The sequence below is a fragment of the Scardinius erythrophthalmus genome, assembly GCF_964197995.2.
Source record: "Scardinius erythrophthalmus genome assembly, chromosome: 19".
Taxonomy (NCBI): Eukaryota; Metazoa; Chordata; class Actinopteri; order Cypriniformes; family Leuciscidae; genus Scardinius; species Scardinius erythrophthalmus.
Window position 1 is genome coordinate 23,707,445 of NC_138239.1, and position 22,852 is coordinate 23,730,296.

A 22,852-nucleotide genomic window follows, 5' to 3' on the forward strand; every position below is an offset into this window, starting at 1 on the left:
ATACCTTCTTTTTGAGATCATCCCCCTCAACGCTACTTTAGCAAACACTTCCTTAAACGGGCTCCCCAAGATTTAATGCATTCAGCAGAGTAGTGGGTGGAGAGAAATATGGAGCATCATTGATATAGAGAAAGGGAGGGGAAGAGAAAAGAAAAAAAGTAAGGAGAATTACCGTATGGTTAAACCAAACACCATTCCACCTAATGACCAGTGGAAACACTTCCATGTGAAGGACAGAGGCCCATTGAAAAGATTCCCAGGAGTCCGGAATAAGACACTCATGTGAGTGGGAAGCTGGGAGGAAAGCCTCAGATGACACTCCAAGAAGGAACAGAGGAAAGAATGAAAAAATGACAGAATCGATGTGTGGTATCCTGAAATGACACCCAAGGGGAGTGTGCGTGAAGCTCTGGAGAGGCTGACGCTTTAGTTGGCAGAGAAAGAAAGAATGTAAAAGAGGCCCCTGTTGAACTTCAGTGGCCCCACCTTTCTTCAACAGCAGTTTTAACAGGCAATGGCTCGATCTCTACAGGTCTCCACAGGCCCGGACCCCACCGGCACCCTGTCTGGGCCTTATAGTGCACCTAAATTTCAGTATGTACAATAGCTGGGCCAAGCCATACAGATAACAAATTGGCACTGCCCATTGGGAATGAAATAGGGTTCAGTGAATTTATTACAAGTTCTTGATGGCACAAAGTTATTGCATTCTCAAAACGCGGAATAAACTTGTATGCAAAGACCATGTTTTTTTGTGGGCATGTTATGTTGTAGGCCAGTTGAATTTGTGAAGGTTTGACAATCATATTTGATTGAAATAAGGCATGATCATCTTCCTCGGTCTGCCTCAAAGGTCCTGACCTTCTGACTCATACACAGACAGAGTTGCCCTTGGTCAGCTGAATTAATTACCCAGAAGGTGTAAACATACAACTTCAGGTCATCCGCCCCCTCAGTTCCTCTTCGCGCACAAATCGCCTAATGCTACGTCTGCTGTAGAAATTAGAGAATGAGGCCGACAGTTCTAATTTTGGCTTGGCAGGCTCATTGTACTGAGAGTGTCTGTACTCGCGCATACACTTTCTTCCTCTCTTCCTTTGAGCCAGTGATATTTATGGCCGCTAATCCTGTTCGATGTTGGAAATAGCAGCGCAGGCTAACTAACCATTGAGTTCAGCTGGACAGACAACAAAGTGGGAAACACCTGCCTCTGTCAGTAGACACAGCAGTCACAGTGGCTCCAAGTCATCTGTGCGTGTCTCTATTGTTCAGAACGGATGATGAGCTCCCTCTCTCAAATGCAGGAAGCTCGTCACGTCCCACATGTGAACCTCATTCACTGACCCCAAAGCGTTTTTTCTATCTGATCTTTAAGATGTTAAATGAAAGCCCCGACAAGCTTTCAACCTGTGAAAATGAGCAATGCTGTTTCCATCTTGACCCCAAATGTGCTGCAGTGCAAAAACAGGTTTGGCCTGATCCTAAAAAAAAAGAAACATTCCGATATTTTGATTATCTGTGATAATCGCTGAAACAACAACCGCAAAAATATGTCGACTATGAACAATTCCTCCATAATCACAATAATGAATGGCCTAGTCATTGCATTTTTCTTTTGATATGAAGGATTATGATTGTTTTGCTACAGAGTGCTAATATTTCACCTCATCAGCAGTCAGTGAGGAAACTATGAGGCCTCAGACTTTGGCCCCAAAAACCTGCTCCATTCATACCCCCAGATAGGACAACCTCGGGCAGGAAGTGCCATTGTAACCTGATGACCGTAACAGCCGTAAAAGATGAGCTGGAATCAAACGGAAGTTTAGTCTACCTGTGGAAGCCCAAGGGGATGCGTGTGTTAAATGAATTACTCCATGTACAAATATTCCATGTAGTCTTTCAATTAATAAGAGTAAAACAGTAATACAATGTAAAACAAAAAAACAAACAAGCATGTCACATTGTAGGACATTTTAAATTGAAGGGACATAAAATTAACAATTGTCATTTTGACTTCATGTAATTTGTATTATCTACATAGAGTACATTTAAAAGCTACAACAATTTTGGTTAGAATAACCAAAATAAGAGTGTCAGACCTCAGAATTGTAAAATTTAACTTAATAATACTGATTAGGCTACATGATTGATGAATGGTCGATAACTACATATCCTATTCCTTTTTATGAAAAAGTAACTAAAATCTACTTAAAAAATAGTAGTACTTATGACAATTTCCATATAAAACAATTTTATCCTTCATGAAAGAATTAAAAAATATTAAATGCCTAAATTGTTGCTGTTCATCAATAAATGGATGATGTTAAAATAGTATATTTAAGTAAATTTTTAAGGTAACACGCCAAATTTTTGGGACTTTAGCTTATTCACCGTATCCCCTAGAGTTAGTATCTCTCAGAGCAGAGTTGAATCCAACTCTGAGCAAGCTCTCTGCTCCTCACCACAGGGCTTCTCAGGTGCTGCGAGCAAATCACTTCGCCCAAGTAACAGTGCTTCACCTTCTGAGAATATAGTTCCCAGTATGTATACGGTTAAAAGAAGGCTGTGTCTCATGTGACTTTGTTATTTGTACACGCTGTGACTATACAAATCACAACATGTAAATAGGAAAATGTTGGCGTTATTTTGTCACTTATTGGGAGCAGTGTGCTAGCTGGAGCCGTTTACCTCCAGTCTTTGTGCTAAGCTAGGCTAGCGGTGGGTGCGTAGTTACCGCACGCACGGAGATGAAAAGGGTATGTATGGACTTATCTAACTCTGGGGGATACGATGAATAAGCTAAAGTCCCAAAAAATCGGCGTGTTCCTTTAAGTAAATTACAACAGTATCAAAAATGGATAATCATTTTCTAAAGATTAAAGCAGCAGTATCTGGCTGATAACGGTGCCAATATATTCTGTAAAAATCTAAAATTATATCAAAACAATTATACCTTTAATGATCAAGTTAAAACTTATTTTTTGTTAAAAAAACACTATGAGGGGCAAATAATAATAAAAATGCTACTTTTGAGCAAGTCCCAAGTCAAACCTGATGTGTTCCTATAAAACTGAGCAAAAAAAAAAAAAGAAAAATTCAGGCTTCATAGAATTTTTTTTTTTTCTCAAGGAAACTTTGGAGACAAACTCTGGCACAATGTGTCACTGTAACCAGATGGATGTAACATCTATAAAAGCCTCGACTGATGGAACATCAATTTAGTCTACCTGTAGACGTTCCAGGGGTTTGTGTGTGTGTTCGTGTGGCGCAGAATGTCACAGCTGGAGCTATTCCTGGAATGTGAGCCTCAAGTCTGCGGATTTGAGCTCAGAGAGCTCTATTTAAGGAAATGTCTGGGCCCCTGTGCTACTTGAACCCCCTCCTCATTCACTGATCATTATTTTCCTATTCGGAAGAAATCTTTATTTCCGTACCTGCAGGAGAGAGAACAGAGATTCTTTTGCGAGCTGATCTGTGAAAAAAGTCCCATTTAGGGCAACTGAAAAGAACACATCCTCAAACTCAAATGCAAACCCACTCCTGCTTCACGACTGTCTGGGAGCTGAACGGAGTGGTGGGAGGGGGAGAGTCTCAGCCTGACCTCTTAAAAGCGCAATCAGCACTTTTGAACAAAGTCTGCATTGTGGCACCGTGATGCAGCTGCCTGCACTATGTATTGCAGCTGCAGAATAACGCATACTAAACAGCAGCCACAAAGAGACATGACACCAGCCTCACCAAAGACACACTCAAGTGAAGCTAAGAGAACTGCTAGGTATGTGAAGAGCGAGTGTCTTGACGCATTGTTCTCTGCTGCAGTCAAGCGTGCACTGACAGCTCAACCGAAGTGTGGCACGAGCTACAGAACCGGTCTGATGGCGTGGGAGACAACCGAGAGGAGCATGAGGCAGGACACAGGAGGTGGAGAGGAAACCGTTGAAGAGGAGAGCCTCGCCAGTAGATTTCACCATCTTTTAAGCAAAGACACATTCAATTCATTAAAAGTGACAGTAAAGACAGATTTCTATTTCAAATAAATGCTGCTTTCTAATCATCTAACATTCTAATCATCAAGGAATCCTGAAAAGTGTATCAGTTTCTACAAAAATATTAAGCAGCACAACAGTTTTTAACATTGAGGATAATAAGAAATGTTTCTTAAGTAGCAAATCAGCATATTAGAATGATTTCTGAAGGATCATGTATGTGACACTGAAGACTGGAGTAATAATGCTGAAAATTCAGCTTTGCCTTTACAGAAAGACATTACTTAATTTTAAAATATATTCATAGAAAACAGTTATTTTAAATTATAATAATATTTCACAATGTTACTGTATTTTTTTTTATCAAAGCCTATATAAAAAGGTATATCGCTCAACTCCCTAGCCATGATAAAAATGAATAATTGGATGTGTTATAGCCTAATCATCATTATGTCCAGGGATCAATCAAAAGCTGATTGATCTCAAGAAAGACTTATCTAGCAAACCTCAAGACAACATAAGATAAGAATCTCCCAAATGACAAAATGCCACATGCATGAAAACTGCATGTAACCAACATAAAAGTAGATTGCTATTGCTGTCTCAGCTAATCAAACTGACTTGCAGTTGAGCGCAATTGTATAGACAAGACCGCAAATTAAACACAGTCTCCTTCAACAGCAGCAGAGATGCCATAAGGAAAGCAACTGTTCTCAGTAAGGAGAAAGGGTGATATATCTTATGCCTTTCAAGTACCTGCATGTCATCCATTCCTTTTCGCTGAGATGAGCATATTTTGCCATTCATTAGGATGAGAAACAGGTGATGTGTAAGTTATCACCCAGACTGACTCAAGTGCTGATGTCATCCAAGCTCAGCATTTCTCTGAGGCACCTTAACAAAGTTAACATCGGCGCCACGGTTTCAACAACTTAACTCACGTGAAAAACAAGAAGTGGTACCAAAGTAAAGCGTGTCTGAGAGGGCAAAGTTAATGCTAATTACACTACATTGAGCTTCTCTTCAAAGATTTTCAGTTCAATTTTGACATAGCCTATAATGTTCAAGGTCTTCTGTGTACAACAACACATTAATATCTAGCTAATGTTTAATGCTAATACATAAATACATGTTTTTGCCATTAAATTGACACTGACAACTCATAGATGATCAAGGCCGGGTCAAAAGGATTTATTAATGTCAGTTAATTGAGTCTGGTTGAGAGGAATGTGAGGAAATTTAATTCCATTATATCAATTATAAATTAAAACTGATGATTGATTATGTTATGACCTGTAATGGTCCAATATTTTATTGTATAAGACGACAAAAGGTTCAGATTGAGTCTCATGATCAATATTATTACCTAGCATTTGTTATTGTATTTTCATAAAACCATTTTATGGTTTAACAAAAAACTATGACTTTATAAAGACCAAAACATAAAATGTAATTGCTCTAAAATCGCAACTGTGCTACAGTGCTACAGTATTTTGTTTGTCTAGTAGTTTTTAATCGATGGTCTAAAATTGAAAAAATGAGCATCAGCGTCTTAAAGGGATAGTTCACCCATCTTCATTAGTGTTTCAAAGAAGAACAAAAGTTGAATGCTTTGTAACGATGTGGGTAATCAATGCCAAAATTTCATTTTTGGGTAAACTATCACTTTAAGGACTTTGTGTTTTACTAGCAACAAGTCATAAAATCACTACAGAGCCAAAAAAGACCTGCTGAACAAGAAGAAGAGGGTCTTCAGGTCTGGAGATTAGGAGAGATAAAGCAAGTGCAGGTATTGCAAAAAAGACAACTCTACTGTATAAGGGGAAAACAGTCTAGCAGAATAATGTGAGAGAGATGGTATATTGATGTTTTATCCAAAGCAACATACAGTAGACTTAAATTAAAAAGAAGAGCTCATTTGGACAACAGGTGGATGATGGTTTAATTTTACACACCAAGCCGACGTCAAAGAACTATAGCAACGACGAAAGCTGACTGTGTTGTTGCCTCTCATCGGCTGTGTCTCGGGCCAAAAAGCTGCGCTTGAACACACCAAAAGGACTAAAGGCGACAGTCAACTTGCACGTGCAAGTAAATACCTGTAGGCCTATATATCAGCAGGTATCAATAGTCTATTTTTGTCATTCAATAAGGGAAACCAAAACTAGGACTACGGATAAACAAACCATAAACAAAGCAGAGCTTGCTTACCATTTTGAAAATCAATCACGCTGATCACATTCTTCATTCCAGTCAGCTCATGTTATTATGAACATATTCATGCATTCGAAAGCTCAAGTAAGATGAAGTAAAATTATTACAGTCTTCTGTCTGTACCATCTTGACTTCTTTGCTCGCTTTCATCACTCGTTTGCTAATCAGTTCTCTCTCTCACCAACGGCTCAAAATGCCAAATCGGCCTAAAAAACCCGGACGGCGTTGGACTAGAGACTTGGTGTGCCAGTCTTTACACCAGCGATATTGGTGATACAGAGACTATTAGTGATTCCAACAGGCCAGTAACCTGGTAGTTCTGGAGAACTTCCCAGGAAATTGTCCCTAGTATCCATTCTGTTCTACATTCTACATGACAGGCAACATCAGCTCACATGAAGTGTAATGTATGTCCTACCTATCAACTTCACCACTGGCCAGACATAATTCTCAAGTGCTGTTATTTTAAAATGGTCAAGCCAACACAGAAGACAAGGGATGGGCTTTCACACTGACTCAACTAATCTTATACTCTCAAAAAGGGCTGACACTATAAAAAAGGAGAGTTTGATTCAGAGCAAAAAGGAATATTTTGGCAGGTTCTCCATGGCTCTCCCTAGGGTTGCGTATGAGTTCACGGAACACACCGAGGGCCAGAAATAAACTGTTTGCTCATGCGTGGGTGCGATGTAACAGTTCGACACCCAAACCAGAAACAAGCACTCTTTCTTTTCCAAGCAGCTCATTGACGTTTCTCCGAAAGGCAGAAGAGGAAAAAAAACACATAAAACAGGCCGGACAGGAGAAGGGTCTGGACACTGGTCACTAGGGAAGGTGCGTCTCAAGGTCAGTGGATGAAGGCAGGCAAGCACACAAAACTCATAATCATAGAGTAACATTATTCACAATTTTAACTGACTTCTCAATGTAGCCTAATTATCTTCCTTCGCAAATGTAATACTCGTAATGTGTTCAGTTCCACTTTTAAGAAAATAATCAAAATCATGTGTAAAAAGAAGCTGTAGAAAGCTCACACACAAAAGTAAAATATATTTAAATATATTAGTCATGTTAAAAAAGATCTTTTTAAAAAAACATTTGAAGGTATAATTGGCAGTCCTAAATTAACTATTATACTTTCAAAACTGTATGGCATAAATAGAGTATATCGACGCACAGCAATAAAAAAAGCTAAATTTTAAACATTGCAAATAAGTTTACATGTTCTGTTGTGTGCATGTTTCCAAATATTTGTTAAATAAAATTTAGCTTCTTTCCTTAAAGAGGTGATGACATGAGAAATCACATTTGCCTTGATCTTTTGACATATAAGAGGTCTTTGTACAATTAAATCATCCAGCAAGTTTCAGAGCTTAAACTTTCTCCAGATTATAAACCAAAAATGGCTCGCTTGGATGTAGGGGGACTTGTGACGTCACACAGGCAAATGCATTTGCATATGCCTGCCTCCAGAGCAAGACATCGACGAATAGTTTTACATCACACATCACAGGCCCCGCCTACTGCCGCTCAGTCACTTAACGGCTAACACTTGTCCACACCGCATGCGAGCATCGTGTCAAAAGCGAATAGAACCCATTATAAACACTGACGCTACACTAGATACAGTATACAGACGCCTGGGCACTTTACTCCACACACTTTAGTCTGCAGACAAGAGGACAACTGTAGAGGAAATAGAAGCGTAAAGGAACATTCATTTTGACACGTCCTGTTACAACAGCTCATTTGCGTCTCTGTACAGACTTGCAGGAACAAGTGTACAGTTCATTTTTAATGGCGTCCTGGATCGCTTTGGAGGAATATAGACCTTATGTAGCCCCACCCCTTTTCAGAGCTGCACTCGTTTTGTTCTGTCTTCCGGTTTGTATTCCCACAGCATGAAGGTAAGATCTTACGATTAATGAATGAACCGCTTGTTTTAAAATCTTCCCGGACACGTGTGACGTAGGCGGAAGTGCCGACCCAGTGTTTACAAAGATAACGTGCAAAGAGTAAGTCAAACGCCCTTTACAAAAGAAGGTGAAACAACGATGGCGGACGATTTTGATGTTGAAGGAGAAAATGAAATCGAGTTTTTTTGCCCTACCCTACCTTCCGCCAACGTCACGTGTGTTCTTTCCAACGTGAATACATAATGTGTGAAGTCGTGGACGCGCATCACAGTGCTAGTGCAAGATGAGCATTTGTGGTTAAAAAGTATTTACATTTTTATTATTTTAAGAAACTGGCCAATCGTTTGGCTATATAAGACCCTTATTCCTCGGCTGGGATCGTGTAGAGCCCTTAGAAGCTGCATTGAAAATGCAATTTGGACCCTCAACCCGTTGATCCCCATTGAAGTCCACTATATGGAGAAAAATACTGGAATGTTTTCCACAAAAACCTTAATTTCTTTTCGACTGAAGGAAGAAAGAAAGACATGGACATCTTGGATGAAGGGGGGGTGGGGGTGAGTAAATTATCAGGAAATTTTAAATTCTGGAGGGAACTAATCCTTTAAGACTGACCATTACATTACAAATTACATTACATTACAAATTAGATTCCCTGTACCTCAAACTGTAAAGCATAGTGCCAACAACAGCAAAGTCATGGGTAGGGCCCTAACCATCAATGGTTAATCAATCATTCACAGACAAAATCAAAAGACCAATACATAAACTGATTTATGGAAGATTGAAAACCCTTGAATTCTAAAGCGTAACATTTCAGCTCTAACTGTAAATTCGCTACATACAATAGTTCAACAGTGTGAATGGGGGACAACGATCAAACAAATGACTATTTAGAAATATCAGTATGTCAACACAAATACTCTCCCGTCACATTACCCGTCACAATGGGGAATGTCAGTTCAGTCCAGCTGGTTCGGTTTAAATACAGTATGGGTGTTTGACATTTCCGAAGGTACATTGCAGCATCTCACAGAGAGGCCACCATGTTGGAAAAACAACTCAGGGAGCCTTCATCATCTCAAACACACACACACACACACACACACACACACACACACACACACACAGAGGTATGAAGTCAGTCATTCATAACAACAGTGCCCCTCCTGTCCGGGCTCTACTCTGCCTCTGGGCTGTGAGGTGGAGGGGTGGAAAAAGGGCCAAGGGTTAAACACCAGCTCAGACAGGAATAATATTCCGACAAACATGTGCCCTCTCTTGTTTACGCACATAGACTTACACACACTCTCTGTTTTATCTGAAGTCCACACTGGATGGAACGGTCGAAAAATTCAAACAACAACAAAACCTAGGCCAGGGCTGTGTAGCTTTGTGTGTTTTGCCTTCACTTCTTTCATAGATACTTAATCGCACATATGTCAATTGTCAACTTAAACCACTGTACTGATGGTGTTTAAGACTAATATAACTAGATGAAGGTATCATCACCAAGTAAATGTAAACTCTACTGCACAAAAACAGCCTTTTTAGCATTTAAAGTGTAAGATATGAAACTGAATACAACATATGCAATTTTACCTCTGACTAACACACAAAACACACATGCATTTTGTTAATGTGTACGATGCTGAGATGAGAGGCAAAATAAGTTGCATCATTTGGGTCAGGGGAACAAGGCAGCTCCTTCACAGAGGGAAATAAGTAGGTCATTGTGGATTCCTCTCATTGGCGCAGTTCTTTCCAAATAGTTGCATCTTTCCACTCAACTTCCAGCTGCGAGTTAACTCTGAATACACTATTCTAATGAACAGGGATGTCTTAAAGTGGTCATTTACAGGTTTATAAAAAAAGAAAGAAAATTGGACTTTGAGGATAGATGAGAATACTCATCCTAAAATAAAATTCAACATGGCATGTCTAATCAAAATTACAATTGATATGTAATAGTAATATAATTATATGTAAGATGTATAATAGAAGTAAAAAATGACATAAAAATTGTATGTATGTATGTATGTATGTATATATATATATATATATATATATATATATATATATATATATACATACATACATATATATATATATATATATATATATATATATAGTAGTGCTGTTGAATCCATTAATCGTAACATAAATGTCTTTGTTTATATAATATATGCATGTATGTATGTATGTATACATATACAAACAAAAACTTATGTTATATGGGATTAATCGCGCACTAATATTTTGACAGCACTCATATATTGTTAACAGATTATTGATTAATGATCTAATTATAAATGTAAAATATACAATAAAATTATATATATAAAAAAAAAATTATATATATATATATATATATATATATATACACAACATACCTATATACATACACACATATATTTATATACATAACATATACTGTCAAATTTACTATAATTATTTTATATGCAGACTATATTATATAGAAATCGTATATATATTATATATTTCTGCATAGATTATAGATAATAAAAATGTATTAATGTTTATTAATCAATTTGATCAGTCAAATTTCTAATTTGCCATCTTAAATACACTATATTTTCCACGCACTTTAATAAAAAAAATCCCCTTAATAACCAAGTAGATTCAAAACCACACCCAAGTCAGACAATTCAAAAACTGTAAAATATCAACGTAAGATTGGTTAAAATTGTGTCGATCTAAACAAGTCAAAACGTAACCTTCATACAGGAAAACAGACAACTAAAACATCTGAAGTGAGATAGTTAATGAGGGCCCAGGCTAAACCAGACGTCTGCTTGAATGAAAGAAAATACGCTGATTAACCAAAGAATCCCTACTGTCTGGTGAGTAATAGGAAGCTGACATGAGCTTTGGGCTGACATAGGCAGGACTGCGTAATACTGCCCTTAGGTGAATCGCACAGGTAGGCATGCGCAGACAGTCACATTTGGAGTGCATTCATTCAAAAGGTTACCACCACATACAGTACAAGCATGCAAATCCACCATCTGCAATAACAAACCACAAACTCATCATCAACGTATGATTCCAACAGCATACACCAGAAATACACTATCCAGAAGAGTTTCAGATGGACTGCACCCCGTCAGCTGGTTTTAATGTCAGTGGACACACCAGGGTGAGGACCACTTTAAAAAACTTCATGAGTTCTTCTTTGATGTCTTCATCTTGAAGTTTTAGAATAACAATGACAGAGCTGCACTAAAACCCCTCATATAAAATACAACACGCACCACTACAAGGAGGCTCTTTATGAGTCTCAGCCCACTATAAACTCCGATGGGAATCCCATGTTTGAGTTTTAGGGCATGTATGTGTGCAAGAAAGAAAAATACAATACTTCTTTCTTACGGTACATTTGTCCTTACGTATATGAAATACCCTCAGGTCATGCCTTCAGCTCAGCATGTTGGTCTTGTAAATAAATGAATGTGCTCTTTCGTCATTAGGCAATTTTCCATGGTCACATGCACACTCCCTCAAATTTAGCCAAAAACTATGGATACAAAATCACATATTATGCTTTTTAAATACAGATTGGAGTCAAAGCAAATCTCTATTACACGAATCTGGAATTTGTACCAATGTCTAATGGGTAGGTTAAAGACACCAAGAAACCTCTACATGAACCAAAAGACCTGGGTGCACCTGTTCTTAACAGGTACAGCTCAACACCACGCGCTCGCATACGGTTAGTAGTATTGGCAGAAAAGGTGGTAGCTTCTGTACTGACCTGGATTATTGGCCTCCCTTTCCAGAACATGCAGCTCAGTGCAGTCAGCCAAGGAATGCTCCAGACAGAGCTGAAGGAAGCGTGCTTGGGTCCGACTGACCCGCTTGAGGAGAGATAGTAACGCCACTGTCTGTTCGCACTCGTTCCAACCCTTAAACCAGCCAGCGAGGACTCCCACCTGGTCACGAAACATCATGATCTGGTGGGCAGGCTCACAATACCAAGAATTGGAAATCAGGTTCGTCGAGAGGGGGAGCGAGAGATGGCCACGACCCAATGATGTTGCTTTGCAGCTTAATGGAGACTCGCCACACAAAAACACACTTGCTTTTGCCCTCACTTGAGGTTTGACAGAGAATAGCCCTTTTATTTGCTAGTAGGTACCAACGTATTGCATCTTTGTTCTTGGGTTTTGGGAGTTAGGCTTGGTGGTAGGAAATCCCTGTTTGAAGCTTTTGATGTGGTATTCGTCAGAGCTCTCCTGCCCTCTGGCCACTTCGGGCTTACAAAACGTTCCTCAGCTTTCCTCCAGCATACAGTGACTGTCCAGCTTTAGTCTTGATGGCATTTTCCACAGAGAACATCTCCTTTCTGTAAAAGTAAAGAGTAGAGATTGTATAGTCTGTACTTCAGAAGAAAAACATACACAAAAAGGCAAGCCCTGGTAAAAATGTAATCTTAAATGTCATCTTAAAGCTGGGAATTGTGTTTTGGAAGCTGCTTTATAAACCATGCTGGTCTTTTAGCTGTTCAACCAGTTCCAAAAAAAGCATGACTACCTTATGCTGGTTTGGCCAGCTGATAGTCAACTTGCTATTAGTCTACCAGCTAGTAGACTATCAGCTGTATAGTCCATAAATTCTGAAACTCATTGCTGGTTTCCGAACCCTTTGGAATCTGTTGGTTGACTCTTTCAGACTGACAATGACACGTACATAAAATTTCTTCCAAGAAACACAAACAGGGTAACCATTTATAACAAGTTGGCAAATATCAATGGTTTCAGTCCATGAAACAACTCTACTTTCCTTTCCAGCGACAAAAACAAACCTGTTTCATCCATTGGTGTTTCATTCGAAAATGAATCAGAGTTTGAGTCGTTTAAGAGAATGAATAATGTGTTCATTTCAATGCACAGACTACTAGTTTTCGCTCACAAGCTGACTATAGTACAAGAAATTAGCATTAGTTCATTAATTAAATGAAAAAAGAAAAGAAGAACAACAACAACAACGAGGCATCTCGTTCACAAATGAAAGGAATAAACTAGCACATCTCAATAGTGAATCTTGCATCTATCTCAGTGTGAGTCGTTAAATTCTGCACGTGTCACAATTACATAAAGGACAGAGAAGAGGAGAAAAATGTATGATCTTTCGCAAATTAAGAATAATTCAGAAATGTCGTCCCCTATTCTATGGGGTCAAATGTCCATTAAAAACACCTTTTTCTGTGGATTAATTTACACAGATTAATTGTTCACCAAAAGACTATCTATGTGCGCTAACTAAGTAAATATAGCCTATTCAATTTTTATTTAATGCAGACTTAGACTATGTTAGCAAAAACCTGTTTTGGACTAAGCGACTGTGCGTTTAACGAATCATTTGACGATTCAATGACTCGATCACACAAAAATAGACTCGCTGATCGCCACCTACTGACATAACGATGGATCCTGCAAACAAAGAACAAATCCTATTTAGTGATTCTAAAAATTCGAGTCTGAGATTAATCCAAACTTAAGTATTTCTGAGGGGCTAGTTGACACATTAGCGGGCGCGAGCGAGTTTATAAGAATGCAGTTATAGTGAGCATCTATTAAAAGCACGCGCTGACGTTACACACACACAGATGAACTGTAAAAGGGAACTCCGCAAAAATAATGCAGCCTCAATATCTTTTCTGAGTCCTGTATGGTAACCTAAAGTACACACTTACCTCCAAAAGCCTCACATGTGGACAAATAAAAATAAACAGGCTTTCAGTTTCTATTCGCGTCCATGCGGTACTCAAGCGATCGATATCCGAACTGAATCGCAGACTGTCCAGAACATTCCCAAAAATTGTTGCTCGACTGTCCCTACTGTAAGTCTGTACAGCCCTCATTTTCACAACTCTTTACATCTAAAGCAATTTCACACTCTTAAGTCAGCAGTGTGGTTGGTTACCCTGACTAAACCCCCTTTATTAAGTATAATTAATGAACAATCCAAAACTTTTAATAAAACAGACGCGTTGCGATTTCCATTTTTCATACTCAAAGAGTTCCCATAGAAAGCTACCGTTGTAGCAACAAAAAAAGCTGGGACGAGAGATGTTGCAACCCAAGTTTATACTGTAAAAGGCTATTATACTCTAGTAAAAACCCTCAGAAGTGACTTACCTAAAGGCGCAGTTGCATTGGTGCTGGTCGCAGGACAGGACTGGACGGGACGGGGAGCGGTGCCCCTTCACTCTGGGTCAGTGTGTTTGTCCATCTTGACGAGGTTTTCTCCCCGCAGTCAGTCGCTCTTGTTTAAGCAGCAGAGGAGAGTCTCGGCATCGCTTCCCACATGCTAATAATTAACACGGAGCATTACGTCAGGGGCTTGGCAGCACAAGGAAGCACAAAAATAGAGAATGGAGTTAGGGAGCAGATCGTATTGCTTATCCTACAGGAGACGACTGACCGGGAATCAGGGAATCTTTTTATTTTTTTTAAATAAATTATTTATTTATTTTTTAGGGAGAAAAGAGTCCGAGAGGTGTCCGCATCAAACTGGACGACGTTACGGCAGGAGTGGAAGTTTTGTTTGAACTGTTTAGAGGGGAGGGGTAGCTAGATAAAAAGTTCTGTTCGTCGAAGTCTGAGGACGTTTTTTTTAGAATGGAATTTTGTAAATCTGACCTACTGTGACGCGCTGAATGTGGGTTACAAAGTGTCGAAAAAGGAAACTTGGACACATTCGATTCCGCCCTTGAATTCTTCAGCTACAGCGAGGCTCGTTGCAGTAGCGGATTCCGTCCATGAGATGGCGCTGCTCTACCACAGTTTGAAATCAGGAGGATAGATAGATAGATAGATAGATAGATAGATAGATAGATAGATAGATAGATAGATAGATAGATAGATAGATAGATAGATAGATAGATAGATAGATAGATAGATAGATAGATAGATAGATAGGAAACTTTGGAAAAATTTAGTAAATGGTATGCTAAATCAAATAAATAAATAATATTCAAAGAAAAGAGATATATTTGCTAAATTAAATTCATATTATAATATATTATAGATAAATATAATATTACAAGAAAAGAAATATAGCTGTTTAAATAAATAAATACATCTAAAACATTTTGCTGCATTACACTTGAGAAAAAAAAAGAGTTTCTTGATTTTTAACAGTTAAATAAAAAGATGTACTGTATTTAAAAGTTCTGCCTGTTTAAGAGGAGAACATCACTAGAAACATTAAAGGAAACTGGATTTAAGCATACTAACATTTCACCATCAGAAAATATCTTTTTCTGTAGGCTACAGTTGACAGGCTGTATCAGTATCACCGCCTAATACTGAACTTAGTATTTGGCGACATCATGTGGAGAACTGCATGTCGTGCAATTTTCATCCAAAGGAAGGCGTTCCTAGTTCATGCTAACGATATTAGAAGAGATGATTTTACAGTTCAACCCGACAGAATCACTGAGATAGTTATATGAGAATAAAATAAAGCATATTTTGCTACACAATGCTTTGTGGATGCGCGTTAGCTCCAATCATTCATGTATCGGGTGTCGTGTCGCAGCAGTAGTCGTTAGGTCACGTACTTCACGTAGCGGCTGATTCAATCGGAAGTGAACGTGTCTTTACGTGTTATTTACTTGAACTACGCATTACACAAACACCGTAGCGAGTGAGCAGCAGTGTGAAGAAGACCCGTTTTTACCGAACTCGGTTCAGTGATAATGAAATCTTTCATTTTGTTGGCGGTTTTACTCACTAGCGTTCACGTGACGACAGCTGGATCCGCTGCTCACAGGTGCTTCTGTCAGGTGAGACGCACAATATACAACATCGCTGATGTTGTTACATCGCTTTGGAAGCAGATTTGAATTAAGTATCAAATATGTGCCACTTACTAGCCTAAAAATTACAATAGTAAGGTATGTCAGTCACTAGCCTAAAAATTACAATAGTAAGGGGTTTATTTGGTCTGAAACTATGGTAATATCATATGGTAAGTAATCACTCAAATATACCGTGCATGTATACGTCCCACAGTCATGGGAAATTTACAATTATAGATATTATTAATATTTACATGCTGTTTTATATTTTCCGTTTTGATTTTAATTTTAGTCAAAGTGTTAGTACCGTAATTTTGTTGTGTGTTTTGTTTTTATTTCGTAAGTAGGCTAAGTTAGTTCATTAAGTAATGAACATTTTTTATGGTTTTAGTTTTAGTGAACTTTAATAATTCTGTTTTGAAATTGTGACTTAGTGTCCTAAAAAGTATTTTCTATAATTGTTTTCTAGTTATGATCAGCTCAGATATTTCATCAAATATTAATAGCTGTGATTAATAGTACAGGGTGGGCCATTTATATGGATACACCGTAATAACATGGGAATGGTTGGTGATATTAAAGTCCTGTTTGTGGCACATTAGTATATGTGAGGGGGCAAACTCCTCAAGATGGGTGGTGACCATGACATATACTAATGTGCCACAAACAGGACTTTAATATCACCAACCATTCCCATGTTATTACGGTGTATCCATATAAATGGCCCACCCTGTATAATAGATAGGCCTAACAGTGTGTGATTAGCCTAAACAATATTATTTTGAAATTTCCATGTCCAGTTATCCACAAACAACTTGGATGAAAAGGTGTGGCAATATAAAGTACTATAGTATTACAATTTGCAACCATCACCACACCATGGTACCATTACAGTACTTTTATTTATAAAGTGTGTTCTGAGACTGTTAATATTGGTTTGCGAATAAACCTGATTTGATGTCGAAATGTGTCACTTTTGATTGATTAATTGGTTACATTTTGGTTGTAGGTCACCGGGACTCTTGATGATTGTGCGTGTGATGTTGAGACCATCGACAGTTTCAACAACAAAGAAATCTTTCCCAAACTACAGAAACTACTATCATCTGATTATTTCCGGTTTTACCAGGTGATTTTATTGTTGACGATACAGTGAAAATATCTATTCATTGTTCATCTCTAATATTCAATAGTCTGCTCCTCAGGTCAATCTGAACAACCCCTGTCCGTTCTGGACAGACCACAGCCAGTGTGGACTCAAATACTGTGCTGTGAAACCGTGCACACCGGTGAGCTTTGCAAAGTTCATTCAGATGATTTTGTCTCGAGGGATTTTGTGAAATGAAAAGACTCCTTGTGTCTTTCTGAACAGGGTGAAGTACCAGAGGGTCTTAAATCCAGCAGTTATAAGGTATTAGAAAGTCATATAGTGTATGTCATGCATATTGGTGTTGTTGGATGTTAATAATTTTTTCCCATAGTATTCAGAAGAAGCTAGTCAGGATTTAGAGAAATGTGAGAAGGAAGAGAAACTTGGAGCTGTCAACAGTTCTCTAAGGTTTGTTTAAAAGCTGTTGCACCTTCTGAGAGTCAATAATACTCAATATTTCTTAACTTTTTGACCTTGTTTGTGTGAGTTCTCACTCAATGTTTCTCTATGTAGTGATGAGACACTTCAGGCTCTTCAAGAGTGGAAGAAACACGATGATGAATCAGATCGTTTCTGCATGTTGGATGGTAGTTTGTTAGTTTGATCAAATAATCTGCTTTTTATTTGAGGTGCCTGATAATGGGCAAGCTCACATTGGGCTACAAGTACAGTATGCTTTACAGCTTTAGTCATCCTCCACAGGCTGCATAATTGTTTTTTATTTTATTTTCTCAGATGAGGACTCACCTGAATCAAAGTATGTCGATCTCCTGCTAAACCCTGAGCGTTTCACCGGCTATAAAGGACCAGAGGCCTGGCGGATCTGGAACAGCATATATGAGGAGAACTGCTTCAAGTAAAGAGTCACCTTTATTCTGATCAGTGTGCAAATTATTCATTTTAGGTCACAGGAGGTCAACTTTAAGGAATTTCTAAAGGAAGTTTGTCTCACTTTTCCAAATGGACCTTTTATAAGAATCCGTCCGTGTCCCACGGCGGTCCACAGACTGTCTGGGTGACGTAATTTTCGTCATCAGGAGGGTCCACGCACTCTTGTGCAGCCCAATATTTGTGTCTGTGTGGACAGTGTGCGTACACCTGTGTGAGTGCTTAAAAGTCCACTAGATAGAGTGCTTGCACCGAACGTGTCTTTCCACACTCATGGCCAAAGGAGTGTACTTTGAAAGGCTTGCACGCTCAACTGTACACGAGACAGAGCGTAATGTGGAAATTGAAGTATAGGGCCTTAAGAATAGTTAGCCAACTATCTTAGCCAGCTAACTTCATGGTCTTTTGATATTATCTTGTGATATGTCAATAATAGCATAATAAACGACCACAACTTCTATCCGTGAGTGTTAAGTGCACTCTGATTTATACACTCAGACCTTTTCTGATTATTTGTAAAATAGATTATGACATATCGTATATAAAATGAAAGACTGTGAACCTTTAACATTTGTGATTACAGAAATGTTTGAAAATGCTGTTTGAAATTAATTACACTACCTTTCAAAAGTTTGGGGTCAGTAGGATTTTTTTTTTTTTTAAGGAAGTTAAAATTATTCAGCAAAAATGTGTTAAATTGATCAAAAGTGACAGTAAAGACATTTATAATGATACAAATATTTATTTTTCAAATATATCTGCCTAGGAAATCGCCTAGTGTTAATCTGCATCGCTATTTGTACTCGTGAATACGCAGGCCACAATAAGTAATTAGGTGTTTTTTTTTTAATTGTTTATATCACTTTTACTCAGGACATGCTACCTGGCAACAAAGGATTCCATTCATTGTGCTAAGCTAAGCTAGCGCCGACCCTGTCAAACTAAAACAATGCATGCACTGAGACAAAAATGCATTTGCCCACCTATCTAAATGTAGGAAAGAAGGTGAATAAGCCCTGTTTCAAAAAACGGTGGAGTGTTCCTTTAACAGAATAATTCATCTGATATCATCATCTTAACCTTAAATGCTAAATACAATGCACTTCACTTTAGTTTTTCATTTGATGTTATGTCAAGACGTAGATGTAACATATTCTTAAATTTGTAATCCCACAGTACTCATAATGTTGTAACAACTTCCATCCTTTTTTGTTACTTTTTCAGACCGTATTCAGTTAAGCGACCGCTGAATCCTTTGGTGTCTAACAGTGGTGAGCATTTATTGCTAATGCATTGTTTTGTGTTTTCAAGTCTAAAATGTGTCAGTTTTAAAGCACATAGATTTTTCAGTACACACAGTAGATCAAATAGAGCTCATGACCTATAATCCTCTCTCTCTCTCTTTCTGTCCACTTTAGGAGATGATGGTAAGGTCATGTTCTTCAGATACATTTAACCCAATTTGATTATCTAGATAATGACATGTCTATTTCTTATTAAAGGTCAGGGGTTCTATCGCTGGCTGGAGGGTAAGTGGCTCTTAAAGGGAAAGTTCAGGCAAAACTGAAAATTCTGTTACTCACCCTCAAGTTGTTTTTCTTTCTGCTGAACACAAAAGAAGACATTTTGAAGAATGTCGGTAACCAAAAAGTTGATGGACCCCATTGACTTCCATAGTATTTTTTCCCCTCCATACAGTGGAAGTCAATGGGGCCCATCAACTGTTTGGTTACAACTTAAGGCTGATTAAATGATGACAGAATTTACATTTTTTTGGGTGAACTATCCCTTTAAAGGTGCTCTATCGTATATGTACTACTGTATATTTAAATTGACATATTCCTTACATGTTCCTCTTGTTGTTTCCCTAGGCTTGTGTGTGGAGAAACGAGCTTTCTTTAGGCTGATCTCAGGACTGCATAGCAGTATTAACATACACCTGAGTGCCAGGTACCTCCTCAATGGTGAGTACTACCTATTTGTTTCTTTATAATTATTAAAAAAAATTCTGGCACTCTTTAAACTTGTCTGATTTGATTGGTCAGAAAACTGGTTTGAAATGAAGTGGGGTCACAATGTGTCCGAGTTCCAGCTGAGGTTTGACGAGGAGCTGACAGAAGGGGAGGGGCCAAAGAGGCTACGCAACCTCTACTTCCTGTACCTCATTGAGCTGCGTGCTCTGGCCAAAATTCTACCGTATTTTGAACGTTCCACCTTCCATTTGTACACCGGCCAGCCGACACAAGACAACGAAAACAAGAAACTGCTTTTAGAGCTCCTCCATGTGGCTAAGTAAGAGCATTGCAATGGTTGCATCAAAAATGTAACCAATCCATTTAGAGTGGTTAAAATATTGGGTTCTTAATATGTATAAATATGTTTAAAAAATGTTATTTAACTAAAGGCTAGAATAAACTATGCGATTTTTGCCCTGATTTGCAGAAGAAGAGTAGACCAAAGTTGTCAAAAGCCAGAGCAAGCGTAATTGAAGAAATTGCGTAGTGTATGATGGTCACTTAATGTTTTTTTTTTTTTTAGCTTCAGACTATGATTCCATACAATCAGATGATACAAACATGTTTACAAAATTGTAGCCGATGGACCCTTTTCACATTCTCAGAAGCGGAAGTCGTCATAGTTGGGTAAACTTCTATAGCTGTGAATGGGAGACGACAGCAAATATCATTTTTGTATTTCCATTTGCTCCAATAGCAAAATAAAAAATCCATGATAGAGTTTCCACGTCTTTCCAAAAAAGGGAAAAGATTTCAAGAGATTGATAACAGCAGGCAGAAGAGAGAATGACGTGAAATTTGCCGTCACTCCATCAGCTGTTGTATTAGAAACGCCCTTTGTTTTTTCTCATTAATTGAAAAGGTAATGTAACACAAAGTATAGCATTATAAATGTGTATTAAATAATTTTTTTAATGAAAATATGAATAACTACTAGATTTGCAATGTTAACTGGAAACGCGTCATCAGTCTGTGGAAAGGGTCCTTCTAAGAACACATTTTGTCATTTGTCAAAAATTTTATCATAATAAATATTAGTTAATTTATTATCTATAAATTGAGTACATTTAACAGTACATTATCATAGTGAGTACAATATATACTGTAATAATGTAACTTACAGTAATAGAAAATAATTTTAGATTTATAATATTAATTTTTCAGTTTTCAGATGCCTGCATTTTAAGATGGGGTCCCTCACACAAGGATGATGATATTTGGGGGGCCGTGGGAAACTTCTGGTGTAGTGTGTTCCAGCCGTGATATAACGAATTCTTTATTTGCAGATCTTTTCCATTGCATTTTGATGAGACTGCTCTGTTTGCTGGAAATAAGAAGGAAGCCATGAAACTAAAGGCCAGTGGCTCTTTTCCAAGTTTGCTATAACAACAATGATACAGAAATGTAAGTTTTAGAGCAATAATAAATAAATTGGTTCTTCCTTGACTATAGGAAGACTTCAAGCTCACCTTTAAGAACATCTCGCGCATCATGGATTGTGTCGAATGCTTTAAATGCAGACTTTGGGGCAAATTGCAGGTAAGACAACAAAGATCATGACGGGTAATCGGATGATGTTATTTGTGTTGAAATGTGAAATTCAATAAATGTCTCTCATAGACCCAGGGCCTGGGAACCGCACTGAAAATCCTGTTCTCAGAAAGGCAAATCGAGGCCATGCCCAACACAAGCAACACCAATCCATCATTTCAGCTCAGCCGGCAGGAAATTGTGTCTTTGTTCAATGCTTTTGGAAGGTAAGTCATTTAAAAGGAATGTCTATGTCTATTTATGTTCAAATATCTTTAGTTGAAATGGGTCTTAATTATGTTTTTTTTTTTTTTTTTTTCAGGATCTCAACAAGTGTTAGAGAGTTGAAGAACTTCCGGTCGCTGTTGTCAGAGCTCAAACAGTGACAAAGTCCATCCTTTGGCAACAGTCAAGAACTTGATGTCTATAATCACATGAAATGACCGAATTCTATCCTTTTGGGTTGATAAATGACCGTTTTCAGAATGATGTTTTATACCAGCTGTTGATAAATACAGTTGACAGCTCTGCACTGTTTTAATCCTTAAGAACTGAGAACTTTAGTCTCAAAACTGTAATGTTAGGGCCAATTTTGCACTATTACATGAAAAATACATTTTTGTAAGTGACAATGTCTCTTGGTAAATCAATGGAATTACATAAATATACTTTAAATGGTATACAAGAGGGACATATTTTGCATAATATGAAGTCAAGGTGGCATTTCTTTATAGGTGTAATCATTTTTTGGGGGGGAAATGACCATTTTGAAAAAATGCCATTCAAATTTGTGGTTATTGTGTTGTGTATTTTGAATATATGCCTTAGCACCTATATTTTGTGAGTATATTGACTGCATTTAAAAAGATCAATGCTTTATTTTGGACATTGTTCTTTTTTTTCAATTCTGAGTTAAGCAAACACGTGCTTTGCTTTAATTTTGTGATGAATGTTAATGTGTCTTGGGGAGGTTTATATGTGTCTTCTTTTATACATTGTTTTATACATTTGACACTTCAGTGCATTCAGTGTGTACACTTGATCAATATACGTGTTCCTTGGCAATCAAACCCTTGACATTGTTAGTTCCATGATCTTCCAGTTGAGCTGCAAGATGTAATGCAACTGACAAAGGTTTTACATTACATACTATAACTGCTGAATATGCAAAGTGCTTAATCAAACATCGAATAGCTTGCAATATTAGATTCATAGGCTCCTAATTTAAGATGTTCCATTAGACTACATGTTCAATTGTGGCCTGCAGTTCAGCCAAGAAACTAAAACGCAATTATGTTAGACATTTATCAAAATAAATGAATGCT

The 22,852-nt window shown here is 37.9% G+C and overlaps 2 protein-coding genes across 3 annotated transcripts in view; one reads left to right on the forward strand and one right to left on the reverse strand.

Moving 5' to 3' along the window:
- The window catches only part of samd4a (sterile alpha motif domain containing 4A), a 35,495-nt gene extending 23,235 nt beyond the window's left edge, over window positions 1-12,260 (reverse strand). The window contains exon 1 of one of the 2 annotated variants that reach the window (XM_081347130.1): window positions 11,892-12,260. In XM_081347130.1, coding sequence (XP_081203256.1) covers window positions 11,892-12,087 — 196 coding nt within the window. In that variant the 5' untranslated portion in view covers window positions 12,088-12,260. The remainder of the gene's footprint in view (window positions 1-11,891) is intronic. The other variant, XM_081347129.1, reaches the window with a different exon arrangement.
- A 3,463-nt stretch (window positions 12,261-15,723) lies between these two features.
- Window positions 15,724-22,404, forward strand: ero1a (endoplasmic reticulum oxidoreductase 1 alpha). The gene is made up of 15 exons (XM_081347180.1): window positions 15,724-15,929; window positions 16,954-17,073; window positions 17,150-17,233; window positions 17,317-17,355; window positions 17,426-17,502; window positions 17,608-17,681; window positions 17,830-17,950; window positions 19,207-19,282; window positions 19,490-19,511; window positions 19,854-19,946; window positions 20,028-20,274; window positions 21,284-21,353; window positions 21,450-21,536; window positions 21,618-21,754; window positions 21,850-22,404. The coding sequence occupies exons 1-15, from the start codon at window positions 15,843-15,845 to the stop codon at window positions 21,911-21,913; spliced, it is 1,398 nt and encodes a 465-aa protein (XP_081203306.1). The 5' UTR covers window positions 15,724-15,842; the 3' UTR covers window positions 21,914-22,404.
- The last annotated feature ends 448 nt before the right edge of the window (window positions 22,405-22,852 follow it).

What these genes read in the sequence shown, in the direction of transcription:
- ero1a (XM_081347180.1), top strand. Translation starts at nt 15,843, where the DNA reads ATGAAATCTTTCATTTTGTTGGCGGTTTTACTCACTAGCGTTCACGTG. An exon ending in TATGAGGAGAACTGCTTCAA is followed by an intron (nt 17,951 to 19,206) that starts GTAAAGAGTCAC and finishes TTACTTTTTCAG; the next exon opens with ACCGTATTCAGTTAAGCGAC. An exon ending in GTTCTATCGCTGGCTGGAGG is followed by an intron (nt 19,512 to 19,853) that starts GTAAGTGGCTCT and finishes TTGTTTCCCTAG; the next exon opens with GCTTGTGTGTGGAGAAACGA.